Source organism: Passer montanus, unplaced genomic scaffold (assembly GCF_014805655.1).
Source record: "Passer montanus isolate IOZ18808 unplaced genomic scaffold, ASM1480565v1 scaffold14, whole genome shotgun sequence".
NCBI lineage: Eukaryota > Metazoa > Chordata > Aves > Passeriformes > Passeridae > Passer > Passer montanus.
Window position 1 is genome coordinate 8,127,721 of NW_024360941.1, and position 18,250 is coordinate 8,145,970.

The 18,250-nt window shown below is 38.4% G+C and overlaps 1 protein-coding gene across 4 annotated transcripts in view; it reads left to right on the top strand.

The window, feature by feature from the left end:
* The window catches only part of GALNT7 (polypeptide N-acetylgalactosaminyltransferase 7), an 82,334-nt gene extending 65,427 nt beyond the window's left edge, over positions 1-16,907 (top strand). For 3 of the 4 annotated variants that reach the window (XM_039700068.1, XM_039700069.1, XM_039700065.1), the window contains 7 exons: positions 762-944; positions 3,957-4,074; positions 6,042-6,164; positions 8,081-8,299; positions 10,465-10,563; positions 11,863-11,991; positions 14,658-16,907. In XM_039700068.1, coding sequence (XP_039556002.1) covers positions 762-944; positions 3,957-4,074; positions 6,042-6,164; positions 8,081-8,299; positions 10,465-10,563; positions 11,863-11,991; positions 14,658-14,795 — 1,009 coding nt within the window. In that variant the 3' untranslated portion in view covers positions 14,796-16,907. Of the gene's footprint in view, positions 1-423; positions 607-761; positions 945-3,956; positions 4,075-6,041; positions 6,165-8,080; positions 8,300-10,464; positions 10,564-11,862; positions 11,992-14,657 lie in introns of all 4 variants that reach the window. The other variant, XM_039700066.1, reaches the window with a different exon arrangement.
* The last annotated feature ends 1,343 nt before the right edge of the window (positions 16,908-18,250 follow it).

Consider the following 18,250-nt stretch of genomic DNA (forward strand, 5'->3'; position numbering starts at 1 on the left):
GTAAAAGTCAAGTGTTTATCATACTTGTTGACAGCTAAGATCTGATATGAATAGAAATGACAGGAAATAACAGTACTGTGAGAACCCTGGCCCCATGAGGGCTCCTCTGTTGCCTCCAGCGGTGCTTTATTAGGAGACTGGTATCAAGAAGTCCACATAAAGGAAAATGTACTGATAAACCAACTGATATATTAGCATCTCAGACCTAACTTTTCTGTTTTCAGAACATCTTAAAACAATGTAAGGAAAAGATCATCTCTTTTTTTCTTCTAATGAGGCTTCACATTTTTAATAGTGTATTTACAAGTGACTTTTTATGTACACTGCTCTATGAACTTAATTAATGGTGTAAATTTCAGATTAGACAGATTACTCTTCTGAAATTGTATTTTGCTCTTTCTTTCCCTTCTATAAATGTTTCAGAACTACATGTACTGTACCTCTAATAGATTACATAGATGGGAATGATTATTCCATTGAGCCACAACAAGGTGGGGATGAAGATGGTTTTGCCAGAGGGGCCTGGGACTGGAGTTTGCTATGGAAACGAATTCCGTTAAGCCACAAGGAAAAGTCCAAACGAAAACATAAAACTGAGCCTTATCGGTAAAGAGAGCTGTTTACGTACTGTGAATGATGACGAATGATTGTCTAAACCCTTTCCTTTTTCCCTCCACCCCTCTCTCCCCACGAACCACGGTCGGCGCACGTGTGCCCCGCGGGCGCTGCCCATAACCGCTGCCGGCCGCGCCGCCCCGCAGAACCACATGCACTGTGCCGCTTATAGATGTCATAGATGGCAACACTTTTAAGATTGTGCCGCAAGGGGGTGGTGACGAAGATGGGTTTGCTAGAGGAGCGTGGGATTGGAGTATGCTATGGAAGAGGGTTCCCTTGACCAAGAGAGAGAAGGAAAGCAGAAAGACAAAAACTGAACCGTATCGGTAATCACTAAATCACTTACCCATTTCTTTTTTTTTCTGAAGTCAATATTGATCCACTAAAACTTGCATGTACTTCTAGCCTGAGCACCTTCACGTTTCTAACCACACTAGCTGCTTTGTTTAGTCAGACCTGTTTGCCACAACTGACTATTTGCTGAAAATATCTTTGCTACCTTGTGTTGCCTCTCCCTTCCTGCTCTTGTATGGTTAATAGGGTGCACATTAGAATTTCTGGGTTCTGTTTGGCAAAATAAAATATTGTATAATTGTATATTTCCCTTTGTTGCCAGGGAAAACTTTAATTAACTGTGATATTTTTTTTCAAGTACTGTTGGAAATAACTGTGCTTGTTTAACCATTTGGTTTGAAACAACAAGCATGCTGGAAGTATTTCTGATAGATGGTAATGCATAAAATCTGTAGCCTGCTGTCATGGCCTGATGCATGCATACAGCTGGAGGATTATGCATGTGTATCAAAAAAAATCCCTTTTGTCATATATCTGCCACTTGCTTCACAATGGATCACATCTGACAAAGAAGCATACTGTTCAAGGATCTTGGCTAGATATTTCCTAAGAATTTTAATATAATACATATAACACTAAAAAAAAAGGAAGAAGAAAGATAAAAACAGCATCTTTTATTGTGGGAAAACTCCAATAATTTTCACAGAATTTCTGCCTTTTTTATTATGCTATGTAGTGGGGTATTCTTTCTTCCCAGAAAACAAAAACTGCCTAGAAATCCTAGCTTAGAAACTACGGTTTCTGGATGGCTTTTCAATACTGGGAAACTGTGGTTCTGCTGGTTTTGTATTACTTTCCCCCCTCACACTTAACTAATAATGTTATTATATTTGAAAATCTTCACATCCTCAGAATCTAATGTCTTCTATAGCTTCTATATATGATTTAAACATTGTAAGAACTGATGTTGGTAATTCCCTATCCCCACCCATGATTGTTCTTTGCTAAAATGGCAACACATGCAAGCAAGTTATGAAGCTTTGATCTGTTTTGTATACAGTTTAAATAATACCATTTTCTGATGAGGCTGTCCACATTGGAACTTTAATATTCACTTAGAGGGGGATAAACTATTTCAAACGTTGCTTTAGTGTTCTGTGTTTACCATCCAAACAGGTCTTAAAATCGTTTAAACTGTTTCCAGAAACACAGAACACATGTTCTCAGAATGTTTTAAAAGATGACTATTTTTAATAATACCTTCAGATTTATGGTGCTTCCTTTAAAAAGAGACATGCCCTGCATCTGTTTGTCTCTAGGCTGTGTGCATTTTCTTGCAGCAATACCAAGGCAAGTAAGACCAAGTAAAAGTCTTGCTGAAACCGTAGCCAGGATTGCTTAGCTTAAAAGGAAAACAAAAAGATCCTCAGCAGCTTAAAGTGTCAAGGCAATGTTTTTGTAACGTGAGAATTGCCCCGGGACTGAATCCTTCTTTCAGTAACAGTGCTTACCTCTTTGTATCCTATGAAGCAAACTACTGAGCTTATGTGGCTTTTACTCTGTTCTTTAACACACTTGGCAGCATCTTGGAGGCCAAGCCTGAAACTGCAGTATCTGAGGCTTCTACACTTGCCAAGTCATTATGGTGCTGAGGAAAACCAAAAGTGCAGGAAAGCCACGGGGCTGTGCTATGCAAAAAGTGCTTTCCCCTGCTGTGTCTTCTGGCTTCTTAACCCCAGGATGCAAAAGCAGTGTTGGAGGAAAATACTGTAGGCAGCAAGTAGAAAGGGACACGTAGCAGTACTTTGGCATGGGATCACCTAACTTGGACAGCAACTAAACTGATAATTAATTGTGCTGAGAGTCAGCACACACACCCAAGCAAAGCAAAACAAGGAATGAATTCACTGTTTCCCATGGGCAGGCAGGTGCTCAGCCATCTCTAGGAGAGCAGGGCACCATCACGTGCAACAGTGTCTTGAGAAGACAAACACCATCGCTCCAAACATTCCCCTTTCTTCCTCCAATTTTCATATGTTGAGCCTGATGCCACGTGGTCTGGAATATCCCTGTGCTCAGTTTGGGTCACCTGTCCTGGCTGTGTCTCCTCCCCAGGGTTGCAGACTGAAAAGCAGAAAAGTCGTTGGCTCTGTGCAGCCCCTGCTCAGCAATAACAAACATGGCAGACTGAAAACCAGAAAAGTCGTTGGCTCTGTGCAGCCCCTGCTCAGCAATAACAAAAACATCTCCACATTATCAACCCTGTGTTCAGCACAAATCCAAAACACAGCCCATGCCAGCCACTGGGAAGAAAATTAACTCCACCCCAGCCAAAACCAGCACAAACTGTAATCCAAACCACAGCATCTTTTTGACACATTGAAACTTGCTAATTGAATCATGGCATATGGAAAGGGATTTACAAAGTCATTAAAAGGAAAAGGGTAGCAATAAAAAGACTAAACCAATATGGAAACCTTGTACTACTTTATCTATGCCCTCTTTAAAATTTTACCAAGTATAATGTAAAGTGTCTCCTAATAGGACAAAAAGAGGTAGAAGATCAGCAAGCTGGAAGAACTCTCTTACTTGTTTAACAGACAATGTGTTTCATTGTGGCAGCTCTTCAGAACATAAAATCTGTTTGCAGTTTCATATGATCTCAAAAACTAGAAAATTTTTTAAGGGAGAAACATCTCATCACACTGATTCTCATCTTGTTTTCTGTTTTAATAGAAATATGTTGATTGGCCAAATGGAAAATTCAGACTAAGATTTTCTATCATCAAATTCATTAATTAAATAAATTACTTGTAGAAGAAAAGCCACAACATAATAAAAAACTGTCACCTCAGTAAAAGTTATACAGATGCCACTTCAGAAAATTGCTGCAAGCTGATGACAAAGCTTTATGACTTTTTAGTGTGTTGCCATTTACCTGATCTTTACTACATGTTAGCTGAATTGCTTTCTTCCCTAAAGCTTTCTCTGAGTGGTATTGTATCCTTTTGGCAGAAGGAGTTACACTGTCTTCCTCTTTGCAGGTCCCCTGCAATGGCTGGTGGATTGTTTGCCATTGAACGTGATTTCTTCTTTGAGCTGGGTCTCTATGATCCAGGGCTTCAGATCTGGGGTGGTGAAAATTTTGAAATTTCTTACAAGGTAACACCAATATTTGAAAACGAATTCCATTAAATAGATGATTTTTTTTTTCTGTAAATACTTCTGTTTGGAGTTTAAACAGACCTACCTCTTTCTCATGAAGCCCAGATTTTGCTGTGAGGGGATGTGACAGAGATGTGTCTCCTCAGTGTTTCCTTGTGGACTTTGGGACAGAAGTGTTGAGAGGGGTGGCTTTGTGCTGAAATCCAAATGATGCATAACCTAGATTTTGTAAACACTTTGGGATTGCACCCCTAACTGCCCAAATATCCATTATGAAACTGGCAAATTTGATGCGAGGAAACTGAATGTTCTTATAATGAGTATAGAAAAATGTCGTTTCTAATGAAAGCAATGATAGAGAACAAGTAGTTCTCATAGTCCTCAGTTGATGCATGTGTGCTTAGAAAGTATATAATGGTGCAACAAAAAGTAATCTGCTTCCTCCCTGCCATTTTTGAGAGTGAAAAAATATTTCATATGCTTTTCAGCATTTCAAGATCTTCTTCACAAGAGAAGTCTTCATTATTGAAATACTGACTGCATAATTCATAATCACTGGGAAGGGTTTTACTTTCACTCCTAGGCATGTGCATGCTCTTCAGTTTGCAGGAAACACACGGTCATCGTCATTAGCTTCTTGTAGCTTCAGTATTTGTAATGACACATGTGCAGACAGCAGGAATCAATCCCAGTTAACAGACCAAAGTGAAGATGTCTTATATCCTCATCAGCAATCTGTGAAATTGTAGCTGAATTTTACAAAAAGTACATTCAGAGCCCTAGTTACTCTTGCTCTGAGTTCTTTACTCTTAATAACAGTGGAAAGCTCTTCATGACTTAGAGGAGAGCTCTGAGTGCACTTGCTCAGCTGTAAATCCATATGCAAAAGGTATTTATTGAGGATGTTATGCACACCGGATCTTTAGCCATATAATTCTCCATCTTGCTTAGATCAAAATCATTACTGAAATTACTTAGAGTAGTTCTGTAATTGAAATGCTCATTATGTAGACACCTCCAAAGTGGTTTCATGTAGATCACAACCAATCTTCAGAAGAACTAAACATTTATCAGCCTTGAGTGCTGGCTTCTAGATAGCAAATTGCATTAATGGCCTTGCTTACCTGAGGAGGTTTTTTTATGAAACTTAAGAAAATTAATATCATGATGCAATGAAGAAAGTAAGATACTCTGCCCATTTTTTCTAATACTGGTAAATCATATTTTTAATCTGGAATTTAGACCAATTTGAAACATTGACAAAGTTAGCTTGAATTAGGATTTGGTGCTACAATTAAACTTCTCCAAACTATGAGCAACTAAATTCCAATTTAAGTATATTTTCTTTTCCCCATTAAGGGATTATCCAAAGATATGTGGGAGTGAGGGAATTTCAGAATGGTAATATATTTTGCCCATTTTTTTATTTTCAGCTACTACAGTCAAATATCTGTTTCTTCTTGGAGCAGTGGGTTACCTAACACATCCTATCTCTGACTAATCTTTAGTAAGAAAAACTTAAATATGAACGGGTGTCTAACCAAAACCCATCTTAGTGATGGCATGTAAATTACTTCAATAAAATCAAAATATCAATAATTCTGTCATAATAAAAATTACCCAGTGCACCACAACAACCCAGTTCCTGATTTTGTGCACTCATTCATTACTGTTCTGAAATAGTGATGGAATAAAGATGCCCAACTTTTTTAAAAAGCTTTTTAAAAATTGCTTTAGTTGAGTAACTTCCTGGCTGAGTTGAAAGTATATCTTTCTGAGTACTCAGTAAATCTTTCATTTCAAAGGCCTATTTTCTTTATGCTTACATCTGGAGCAAAAAATATGTGAATATATGATAGTATAGTAAGAAATGTAGCTGACATTTCTTCCATAATTTATTATCTATTTGTCTGTCTTAAATTCCTGTGCATATGTATTAATAATACCTTTGTTTTAACTTGTAGATCTGGCAGTGTGGGGGAAAGCTGCTGTTTGTTCCCTGTTCTCGTGTTGGACACATCTATCGTCTCCAGGGCTGGCAAGGAAATCCACCCCCTGTCTATGTTGGGTCTTCTCCTACATTAAAGGTAAAGTTTTGAAGCAACTTTGAAGGTGGTTTTTGATTTCAGATAAGAACAGTTTTAGATAAATGTGTTTAAGTTATCAGTAACAGTTTAGAGAGCACTTCATCCAAAGTGATTTAGTATCTCAAGATCAGATGATCATCCCCACAGGAGAGAAATCTTTCTGTTATTAAGAGCAGAGAATCCTAGAACCTATCTTCTTGCTCTAGAGCCTTGCCCCATTATCTTTGAGGTACAAAAGCACTTCCTATTACTTATTGTCAGCACCTCCAGCCTTTGCTGCACTGTGCCCAAGTATGTATGAACAACTCTACACATTCCTGGAGATGAAGATCATGGGCTTGAAATCTTCTTTTATCTTGATAAAGTTGAGTATGATCCTTGGCCAAGTTAGTGAATTCTGGAATCTAGCATCTCTCAGACTTTTGTGTCTGCATTTGTTAGTTAAGAATCAGTAAATGACACCTGGGAAGATGGTATGCTCTGCCCTACATCTTGAGGGTTGGCAGCTCCTCAGGTACACTGCAGGTTCTAGAAGTCTTATTCAAGCCCTGAGATTAAAATCAGACATAAATTCCAGAAAACAGCTCTATATCTGAAGAGATAATTTGAATCAAGAAAAACTGTTTATATCAGTTTTCATCTACCAGCAGGAAGGGAGACATCCCTCCTGTTAAGTTTTCTATTGCCCAGTTTAGGCTTTCTCTTGTGCTCTGTTCTGCCCGTCAGTGAATCCCACTCCCAAAGACCCAGATCTTTGTAAACTCCAATTCCAGAGCAATCTTCCTAGACAGTGAGTACCTGTAGGGTTATAGAGTATGGCTTGAGCTAACCTAACAGTTAGTTCCAAAGGCTATGTCCCAGCCTAGCTGAATGGTAAAAAACTAACCTGGCATACACACCTCCACATCCCCACACTCCCCAAAAAACTGTATTAGTAATGTGAGTTGATTAACATTTTGATGAAACAAGGACTAGGACCAGTACAAGGGAGCCCAGGGGGGCATAAATGGGATTAGGGACAGAGTAATGGGCAACAGGATAGCAAATGGTAGGTCTATTGCTCAGTGCAGGCAAGATGCTAATTTGCCTTGTCTGAAGTGAAAAAAATAATTTCAGTCTTCTTAAAAGCTGATCAAAAATATTTATTGCATATCTTAACAGCTTACGTGAGTCTGCTGGCCTGCTTACTGAATATAAAAAGCACTCGTGAGTGTTCTTAAATATTAAGTTCCTTCTCTGTACAAGGCAGGATGTAGAAATAGCTTTTCCCTCTCTTCCGGCACCCTCCTATCCTCACAGTAAATGTCATTTTTTATAGCTTTGTTCAATTTATGCCGGATGTGGATTAAAGTCACAATAATTTGTGCCTTCAGTCAAATCTTTTAAGATGTTTTAAGACAGGTAACTAACACTGGAAGAATTGGACAAAGTGAGATGTGCATATAGAATGTGTGCAGGTCATATAGGAGCCATCAAAGAGAATAAGAAGGATGTGAGGGAGAGTCTTGTTACCAAGTGAGCTATCAAATTTCCCCCCTTCTCCAAGTAGCTGACTCATTTAAGACTGCATTTTTTTCCCTGTTAGTGGAATGCATATCAGTCTCTTCGTTAAAAAATTGTAGAAGGTGAATAGAAACCATGAATTGCAGTTCTGACAGAAGCAAATAGATGCAATATTTTATTACACCTGTAACTGAAAAGTCTTTATTTTCAAATAAACAGTCTCTAATCTTACAAAACTACTTTGCACATCTTGCATAATCTGCTGATAGTGACAAATTATTAGTGCTATATGATTATACTCTGCTGTCACTTTCTAAGAAGATAAATCCTTAAATTTCTGTTATTAACAAGGAGTTGCTTCTGGCCTGTTTGTGTGTGCTTTGAGATCACAGCAGTGTCTTTATTCTTCACAGAACTATGTCAGAGTTGTAGAAGTGTGGTGGGATGAGTACAAAGATTACTTCTACGCCAGCCGGCCCGAGACAAAGGCGCTGCCCTATGGAGATATATCTGAGCTGAAAAAATTCCGTGAAGATCACAACTGCAAAAGTTTTAAGTGGTTTATGGAAGAAATAGCATATGATATAACTTCATATTACCCCTTACCACCCAAAAACGTGGACTGGGGAGAGGTGGGTACAGCATGTAACACCTATGTATTTTAGGAGCTTTTTTAAAAAAACGGTGAATTCAAAAGGAAACAATTGTGACTTAACATGCGATGAGGCTATTTGATTACTTCTGTACTAAGCTATTTGATACTAACCAGAGAGCTATAAAGATGTAACTCAGCAAAAAAAATTATATCTATTTTTGCAGGTGGGATTTTTAAATTAGTTCCACAGGTCCTTGAAAGATAATTTATGTCTAGCCCTGCCCAAAGCACTTTTTTCCATAATTACAATTTAAGTTTTCTCAAAAGGAAAACATTTGAATCCTGCATATAGAAGTATTGGTGAAGTTTACTAGGTGAAAATATCTTTTGTGTGAAGGCCTAGAGAAGAGATCCTGAAATCCAGGTGGAGTTCATTCTGCCTATGTTTGCTAGACTGGGATGTACTCATACATTTACAGCCTCAGCTAGTCCCTTACCTGCATGTAATAATTTGATATGATTCTGTAGCCTTTGTTTCCAGCATTAGTGTATACAATTATGACTTCACTAAATTAAGAATTTGCAACCAATTAAAGGTTGCAAATGCAGCACTTTCAAGTGGTTGGCAGAGAAAGTTGGCATATCACAGGTGGGTGCAGGACTCCTCACTGAACTCTGCCTGTCTCATTCTGGCATTTAGCCCACACCTTGGCAAGCACATACTGCAGGTCTCCTGCCTGCTTTCAGATTTTTTTCCCCCTTTGCAATTGATTATATCTTTGCCTTGTCTCTCCTATTTATTTCACTTTTGCAGATTGTTGAGGGAAATTAAGAAAATCTTCTTGCTAGCTGAGGAGAACTCCTGTGTCCCACCAAATTTAGCAGCCTTCTTTCCCAAGATATGATGAATATGATACGTGCTTTTGCAACTTCAAAAGCACATTAGAAAATACAGATCTCTGCTGTCTCCTATCACCAAACGTCATCTCTAATTTCTTAATGCTAGAATTAGTGACACAGAGCATGTGCGTGGTGAAAGGGGGTACAAATAATCTTTTGTCTGACAGACCAGATGAACAATGCCATCTTGATTTCTTACCTAAAAGCTAGCACAAAGCATCAGCTACTATATGAGCATTAGATCTCCTCAGGTATCTACATAAAGGGTTTGGAAGGTATACTAAATATTGCTGTTCACCAAGGTGAAAGCATCTGAAAAGTGTAAAATACTGACGACCTTGCAGGAAGTCATCCCTGATAAAAGCAAGTAGGTCTGGTAAAGCAACAAGAAAACTCTAAGTTCAGAGACTTCTCTGAAGTTTTCTTCAACTCTTCTTCACAGGCTGCTAGTTATCCTACATCTGAGAAATCCTGTCCCCCCTCCCCCCATTTGTAATACCACACTGATTGCATTTCCACACTCTAGGGTATGAAAGTATGGGGTTCATCTTCCCTAACATTCCCAGGAAGAGTCTCAGCTTAGTCCTTCAGACTTTTTATACCATTACAAAGAGGAAAGAGGCTCTGGCAATGAAAACAGGTCTGGAAAAAATGTTATTTGTGTCATAAAGTCTTTGTAAGGCTGCTTGTTGGCCCTTCTGAGAAGGGAGTGAGATAATCAGCAGTTGAGACGTGCTTTATGACAGGACTTCTGTTCTTTATCTCTGTGCCTGTCCCTCATCAATTTTATTTCCTTTTTTTTTTTTGTCTGTGTAATTGCTGCTGCAGAAGGTCCGTCTGAGCAGCTGGGTCACTGGGCTGTGTCTGGCTGTGGGTAACTGCTGCTGTGCATAACTTCTCTGCATCCTGTTTCTCTTCATCCACAAAATGAGAACAACTTACCTGAGCTCCTGAGCTTATTTATAAAGACCTGGGAGATGGAACATGCTCTGATAGGAGAGTGAATAAATTAGAATATTTGGAAGTCCTATATTTTTATGTTATTAATTTGGACTTGAGCTTTGCAACTCTGGCTTTATCAGCATACTCTGACTCATGGAAAAGCCTGCAAATCAGCATGGGCAGGTGGAAGCTCCATCTCCCAGAGCAGTTAACATCAGTACTTAAATTCCACATACAGGTTTGTCTAATATCTCTGTCAGATACCTGTTTCTGGTTTGAGAGATAAGTGAGAATTTTCTGAACTCCTCAGTACTTATTTTTCCCTTGAGACTAACTTAGAGTGCAAAACCTTTTTTCCAGATTAGAGGCTTTGAAACCTCTTACTGCATCGACAGCATGGGGCACACCAACGGTGGCTTTGTTGAGCTTGGACCATGCCACAGAATGGGAGGAAATCAGGTAAGGAGCTTGGAGGCAAGTCTGAAGGAGAATTGCTTGCTGTGGATTGATAACAGGCAGGTTTTCTGTTAAGCCTGTACATCAAGTCCCCTAGGTGCCAGCTACAAAGGTGGGAATACGGGTTTTCTGTAAGCATACTGACATTGCTAAAATACAGCAGTCTGAAAATACCATTTCAAACATAAATGGTATGAAATTGAAGGCAAATTCATAATCCATTCTTCGGGGAAACAGGTACTTGAAGAAGCAACAGTATCACTGCTTCAGCTCTTAGCATTGCTCCTGATTCACCACTTACCTTTACTTGATAATTAATCCTTCAGGAAAAAACCTTTACTGTGGCTCAAGTATGTAACAAAGTTGTTTTGGTCTAAGCGTAAAACACTTCTGTGCAGTAACTCATCTTCCACCACATTAGAGAAGAAAATGAGCAGAAATTTATCTCTGCTTCATTTACAAATTAATTGACAGAACATAATTACTATTAGATGGTTGCAATCCAAGCTTTTATTGTGTTTGACCTGTATCTTCACAAACCTGCCCACACTACCACACAGACATGCTGTTCTGTGTTTATATCTTCTTTTCTGGTTGGAAAATTTTTCAGAATTTAAAGTCCTTATTTAAGCCCATGTAAACCTAAACCAGGCAGTTTTTTCATGGCAATCATAAAAAAATTGCATTTCGGATGATGTTTTTAGAAATCCTCTCTGGATTAGCTCTTAGTGTAGCCCTTGGAAATATCCATTTTATTCTGTTATTTAATGAAGTTTCCCTAAACTACTTTTTCTGCATATGCTACCCAAAAAACCCTGTAGGAATTATTCTGTAAGAAGTAGCTAGGATAATCTTTTTGTATCTAGATTAATTAGATTGATTTCCTCCATGGGTAAAATACCCACGTTTTAGTGTCTTCACATGAAATTACTGTCTAGGATCAAGGACTTGCTACCACGATTTTATAAAGGTAATGGGTTGTTTGGCCATCAATTCATACAAAGGTTTGTATCAAACAGTTTTAGAAGTCTCCTGAATAGGAATCCCTTTACCATTTTTGTCTTTCTGGTTAAGTTTCTTGGCTTCCTAAGTCCTACAGGAAAGTTAACCATGAAATTTAGTATTGTGATAAAAAAAAAAATTTGTGATAAAAGTGTGTTATGCAAAATAAAGAACCCTCCTGAAAACAGGTGTAATGAAACCAGAAAATGTTTTGAGTGTTGAAATTTTATTGTATTTGCAGTGTTTAAAAAATGCTCATTGAGTCAACTGTTATGAAAATGCCTTTTTCTTTTCTGTTAGCTTTTCCGAATCAATGAAGCCAATCAACTCATGCAGTATGATCAGTGCTTAACTAAAGGACCAGATGGATCCAAAATTATGATTACACACTGTAATCAGAATGAATTCAAAGAGTGGCAATTCTTCAAGGTATGCAACAGATATAATTTTTAGATTTCATACTGGTTTTTTCAGCTTTAAAATTTGTTTCATGTATATCTGAAATTAAGGATCTGTGACAAGGTTAACTGGATTGAGTGCATTTTTAATGGCACATTCTCAGAAATACATGGTGGCTGTAAAGAAAAACTTCCTCTAGTGAAAGATCCTTTTATTTAGTCAATCTAGTTGCTGCGTTCTGTAGCAAAATCTTTAAGGAGAACTCCATGAGGCTACATTTGTTGCCGCAGAGATATTAGGAGTTAGCCTAGTAATTAGTTAATAATTAGTTAGTTAGGAGTTTGCTCAGAGGAAGCAAAGAGCATGTCCACTACTAGTGACAGACTTTATAAAAGCTTTTAGTGCCATCACCCTCTCTGCTTCTATGCTCTTTATTTCATGTATGCTGTGAGAAGATGGCTTAAATGCTGGATTTAGAAGCTAGGGTCAGTATTAGGTCTCATTTTGGGCAGTCTAAATGAAGTGTTTCTCTTAAAAAATATATTTTTAAGCCTGCATAGAAGCAGGTAAATGTAAGATTACTCTGCCTTTTTGTGTTGTCTTTGTCTTCTTCAGTATTTCACTTACTGTTCGTTAGCCATTCTCTAGTAACAATAACATGCTCTGTTCTTAATCCTGGGTGTGGTGCTGTTCTAGTGCTATTGCAAAATCTATAAATTTTTAATAAGGACTTGGAATGTTGGTTGATATACATGTGAGGGCTGCTACAGTCTATTTAGTCATTACATCTGTAAGTCCTCTATTCATATAAGTTTTGTTAGTGTTGCTTAAAAAATGCCTATATTTCTATTTCTGCTTGTCTCTCAGGAAAATGAGACTGAATAGTCTAGGGGTGACGTTATCCTTGGATATAGCAATTTATAACTTGGTTCTACATCTAAGAAAGTATTCCATGTCATTTTTTCTTCAGCTTCTATAGCTAGCATATTGCATATTTATTAATTCATTAGCTGCTTATCTGGACTCTTTATTGTTTGTCTGAACGATGCACAGTTGAGTGCAGTGAAATCTATTTGTTATCCTTTAAGCTACTCCACATTTTCTGGTGTTTGCCTAGAGCTAGGAAATATCAGGTACCATCATGCCATTTCCATCCAGCTCAGCTTCCTTGTGCTGGATAGACAGGCAAATTTCTTTAAACCTGAAATGTAAAAATCAATAAGCAGTGGCAGGTAAGTGCCAACTTCAGCTTTAATATTTCAGCAGAATAATACGTAGCCGTTTTTAACTCTCCAGCCATTCTAGTGTGTCCCAGCATGTTAGTTGGCTTCTCTCTAAGAATTTCCTTTATGCAAGATCTATTTCCTCTACACTAGCACCAGTTGTGTAATTGTTTGCTCATTACCACAAGTTATAAGGAAGCTCAGTAAGCACAGACTGGGCTGTAGAACAAAACACTGACTGGCTTCTAGAAGGAAAAAAAAGGGAGGGTGAGAATGAAAGGACCACCAAGGGTGTGTAACCAAATACTGGGAATTGGGCACACTGCTGTGCAGTACAGAGGGTATGAGTGTTTCTTCTAGTAGCAAAGGTGTAAGGAATGAGACACTTTTGTGGCCTTGTGTAAATTAAGGCAGCAAGAAGATTTTTTATGGTTGGTCTGTTGGCTGTCTCTGAAACAAGCAGTGTGCCAGTTTGGTGAGTGTAACATGTGATGCTTGCTGCCTGAGCAGTAGCAGTGCTTCAGTGCCTGTAAGCAAACATGGAGAACAGGGCTGGCTGTGGTCAGCCTGTTGCTTTTGTTTAGACATCCATTTTTCTCTCCAACTAGATTACCCCCATATCTGGCCACACAGCAGGAGCCAAGTATTGCTCTGAACCAGCATTTGGCTGTGCACACGTGTGTGGAAGTGATGGAGAGGGTCCCCATGCCAGGGGTATGTGTGTGCACGGGGCAGGGCTGCAGAGCCCCAGCCCTGCAGTGCCACGGGCTTGCTTCTGCTGCCTTCCCCTCCACACTGGATGCAGCCAGTCAGGGCTGCCTCTGGCACAGGGGGTCAGCAAGCAGGAGAGGAGCCACAGACCAAACACGGGAGATGGGAGCAGTGGCGTGTGGAAGGAGACAGATGTGAGAGAGCCAGCCTGAACGTGCCTGGTGCGACAGGTTTGCACTTCCCTGGGCAGCCTCCTGCTGCTCCAGAAGCCAGACTTAACTCTCACACTCTTTACTCCTTCTTCTGCCAGCCAAACAGGGAGCCAAGTTAATACTTTTTTTACCTTTGTGGTGTTAATGTTGGTGTTGTGCATTTGTTTTCTGTGAGGGCTGACTGGAGGAGGACCTGCCCAGTGAAGTCCTCATAGAGCTGTCCTCAAGAGTTAATCTTCTAGTTTGGCTACAGGATGGATGAAAAGGCTAGAAGCATTTTAAATAGAGTTTCGCTCATTTTGTTAGCAGTTTGTTGCCTAAGAGAAACAGGAGGCATCTCAAGAGGACCTACAGGAACCAAAGATTTAATATGAAGGCTGCAAAATGCTATGTTTAACAAATAGTAAAATGAGTGTAGAACTGATCTGAAACCCGGTTTTGTAAATAACTATATTGCAGATGTAAAGCAAATGTTAAAAAACAACCCAAACAAATGAAATAAACCCAACACAAAAACCCAACACATTTTCCTGGTGGTTTTGTCTTTCAGAATCTGCACAGATTTACTCACGTTCCATCAGGGAAGTGCTTGGATCGCTCTGAAGTCCTCCATCAAGTTTTCATTTCAGAGTGTGACTCCAGTAAAGCAACACAAAAATGGGAAATGAACAACATCCTTAGTGTGTAGACAGACAAAACCTACCTACTGACGCATTCATTTGTACAGGACTGAAAATAGCCTGAAAACTGCTGCAGTTATTAACTTTGTACAGCTGTGAGCCTCCTGGCTTGGATGAAGGACATAGAGGAACTGTGATTATTACAATAATAACATTATCATCCGCAGTTAATGTTTACAAAACTGCTTTACCTTAAACTCTGTAGATGTTTACATCTTTTTGTTTCAAGATGTTGGTAAATTAATGTGCTGTTAGCTATGGTTCATAGGAACATAGTTAAAAGCATTGTCGTCTTCTTTGGGATTACACTCAGGGGTCTGAAGGCAGTTTTTTTACACACACTTGAAAAGGTTGTAGTAATCAGATTTTCATAGAACTTGGTGATTATCAACCTGTTGTATATTTTTATTTAATTTTACATCTTACTAAGCACTGCCACAGGTTATTAGCCAGGGTGGCCTTCTCTCACAATCATGCTGCTTTTTTGGAAGATGGATTTCAACATATTTAGTGCCTCTTTCATTTCTCTCTTTCACAAGGAAAGCATTTGTTGGAAATTTACAGTGGGTTGCTCTGAGCTGTCACCAGAGGTAGGAACCAACCGTACCACCCTATGTAATTACTGTTTCTTGGCTAATGAAGACAAATTTCTGTTGCCAGTTTGGCTGCTCTGCTTCTACTGAGTGCGTGGTACGGTGGAAGGAAGACTGTCGAGTTTAGTGCTAATGTGGTACAATTTGATGGAGGTAAGCACCCTCATGAATCCAGTTAAGATTTTATAAGCACTAATTTGCTTGTTTAAACCATGCCTTACATAAGAATAATTAAAATAAACAATAAACAAACAAGCTGCCCAATTATGTAAAACTTGGAAAGAATCAAATACTTCATTTGTACTGCTATCTTGAATGGAATTCGCTTAGAGGTGAACTAAAACTTTGAATTAGGAAAAAAAATCCAGCTACTTAATACATTTGTGTAATTCATCACAAGGACATCTGTCAGCCAGTTTGGATGCCAGATTTAGATTCCAAAAGAGAAATAGAAATCCTGAAATCACACTTGTTTGTACCAATTTTCTTGTTAGTTCTGTCATTCACAACCTCTCCAGAGGGATTACAAACACGAAAAACCAGCTGCTTGGTGCTATAATGTACAGAGTAGAATGTGAAGGAGTTGTTTCTAAAGATGTTCTGGAAAGGAGTTGATGTGAACTCCCTTAAGAATATAAATATTGACTCTGAACAAATAGAGAGGTGGAGAGGAAATGACTTATCCTCAACTTCCTTTGTCCAGATTTTGTAACTTAAATGTTGACATCAGCGTACTGATTCCATAACTATTGTCTCTATAACACGTCACACAATTAAGTATGACTAAATACTTCCCTGAAGTCTAGAATAGCATTGCATGCAGCTTCCATTGTTGTTAACAAGGGTTATGTATCATATTTGGTGACAGAGTTGGATCTTTGTAGGGCTGTCAGCACTGATCTATTAGTTTGGGATCTCTCCTATTTTCTTTAAACTTCTCATCTATCCTTTCAGAGCTATGAAAAATAGAAAATAAAGGAGAGAGAAACTGGAAAAAAGAAAAAAGGAAAATAAGGTTTTGTGCTGGTACTTGTTCCTTGTGTGTGTGAAAACTGACTCCATTTGTGTGTTGGGTAGATTAATTTAATCATACAACTATGCATAAGAGAAAGAATGGTGGCACATAGATTGTGCAGGTGTGCATTTTAAATGGGTATTATGTGCAATTCATTGAAAGCTGATGCTGTATGTGAATATGAATCTGTATGTGAGACTGAAACCTTACAAAACATGAGATCATAAGAAGCTGTTGCTGTAATGACTTTTTCCTACTATAGCCGGCTTGGAAAAAAATAATTCCCATATTCTTGCTTTGTAAGTTGATGATAATATCACTATGCATTTCTACATATTTTATAAATTTGATTTATGCAGATTTTGATACACTGTATGTTTCTGTAGAAATTGTATAAATCTTTAAAAAAATTTATTAGGGAGAAATCTGGGAAACCTATGTATATCTTACTCATGGGTTGCTTGTTTTTTAGGTGAAGTAAATAAAATATTTGAATTTTTCGTTTTACTATACTTTTACAGAGTAAAAATGGATTATTATCTTTATAGAAACCCCCATATCTCAACATCTAGGGAACTTCAATATTACAAACTTACAAATATTACATGTGGTTTATTTTGAGTTTTATCTAGGTACCTTTTGTTGCATCTGTGGGGACTCAGGTTTTTTCCCAGTGAAATGAAAACTTAAATTCCTACTGAGAACTGCCACATGGACATATTTGGAATTTTGTATCACCTGCCCTGATATAGTTAGGTAATTTAATATGCTCATAGAAAATGAACTTGAGAGTAGAAGCAAAGGCCAGCTCTAGTTTGTATTGTTTTTACTGTGTCTTATCTTAGTTCATTTATGTTTCCACCAAGAAACATGTTTCAATCAAACTTTATTTTTTCCTGAGAAGGTTCCTTAGCAAAGGAGGATGTAATTAAATCAGGGCACGAAAGACACAAGTTCTAAGAATGAACCTAAGTGCTGAAATCTACAGGGCTTTTTTTACAGATGAGATCCTTGCTTCCCAACCATATCTGTCAGTGCACTTTTGAGTATTCAGATTTCAAAAAGCTCTTATGACGAAACCCTGGAGTTATATCACAGACTGTTCATGTAGGCAACATCCTTTTATGTATGGAAACGGGGATCGATAGGAAGGAGGGGACATCTTTCTTTATTACCAGAGATCCTGGCACCAGGAGAACCTACAGCACACTTAGGACAAAGTACCAAAGACATTGTCCCCACTGATGGGTTGCCAGAATCAGTGCATTCTCTTTCCCCACTGCCAGTCAGTCTCCTTCACTACTGCCTGCTTCCTCCATACCATTTGCCTCCAAACTGCAGTCCCTGAAGCCAAAACTTTTCAACTTACTGCTCTAAAACTGCATCGAGAAACTTGAGATCTATTACACCATGCCAGAGATGGTAAAATTTTATGCTTAACTCTTGATCTATGAGCCTTCTTGCAAGAAAAATAAAAACATACCACTGCCTGTAAAAACAGAAAAGGTGCTTGGTAGATTTTGCTGTATATAAAGCACAATTTTCCTTTTACTTTAAAAAATATCAAATTGTGCAAGAATTTATGGAGGCAAAGTAATAAGAAGAGCTTAAGAACATGAAGAAGAAATTATCTACACTTTTGAACACAAACTCTGTTTCTGTAAAAGCATGTATTGTTTGCTCCCTGCTGGTGAGCTTAGATCCATCAACTGTAATAGGTGAAAAGAAATAAGGGAAAACAAATAGGTGATGTTTCTGTTTCTGGTTGTTCTCATTGCTATGAAAGGCATAAGAATACTAGGTCTTGCTGTGTTCCAAAATCTTACCCTGCTTACTTTGATGAGAATAATCTGAG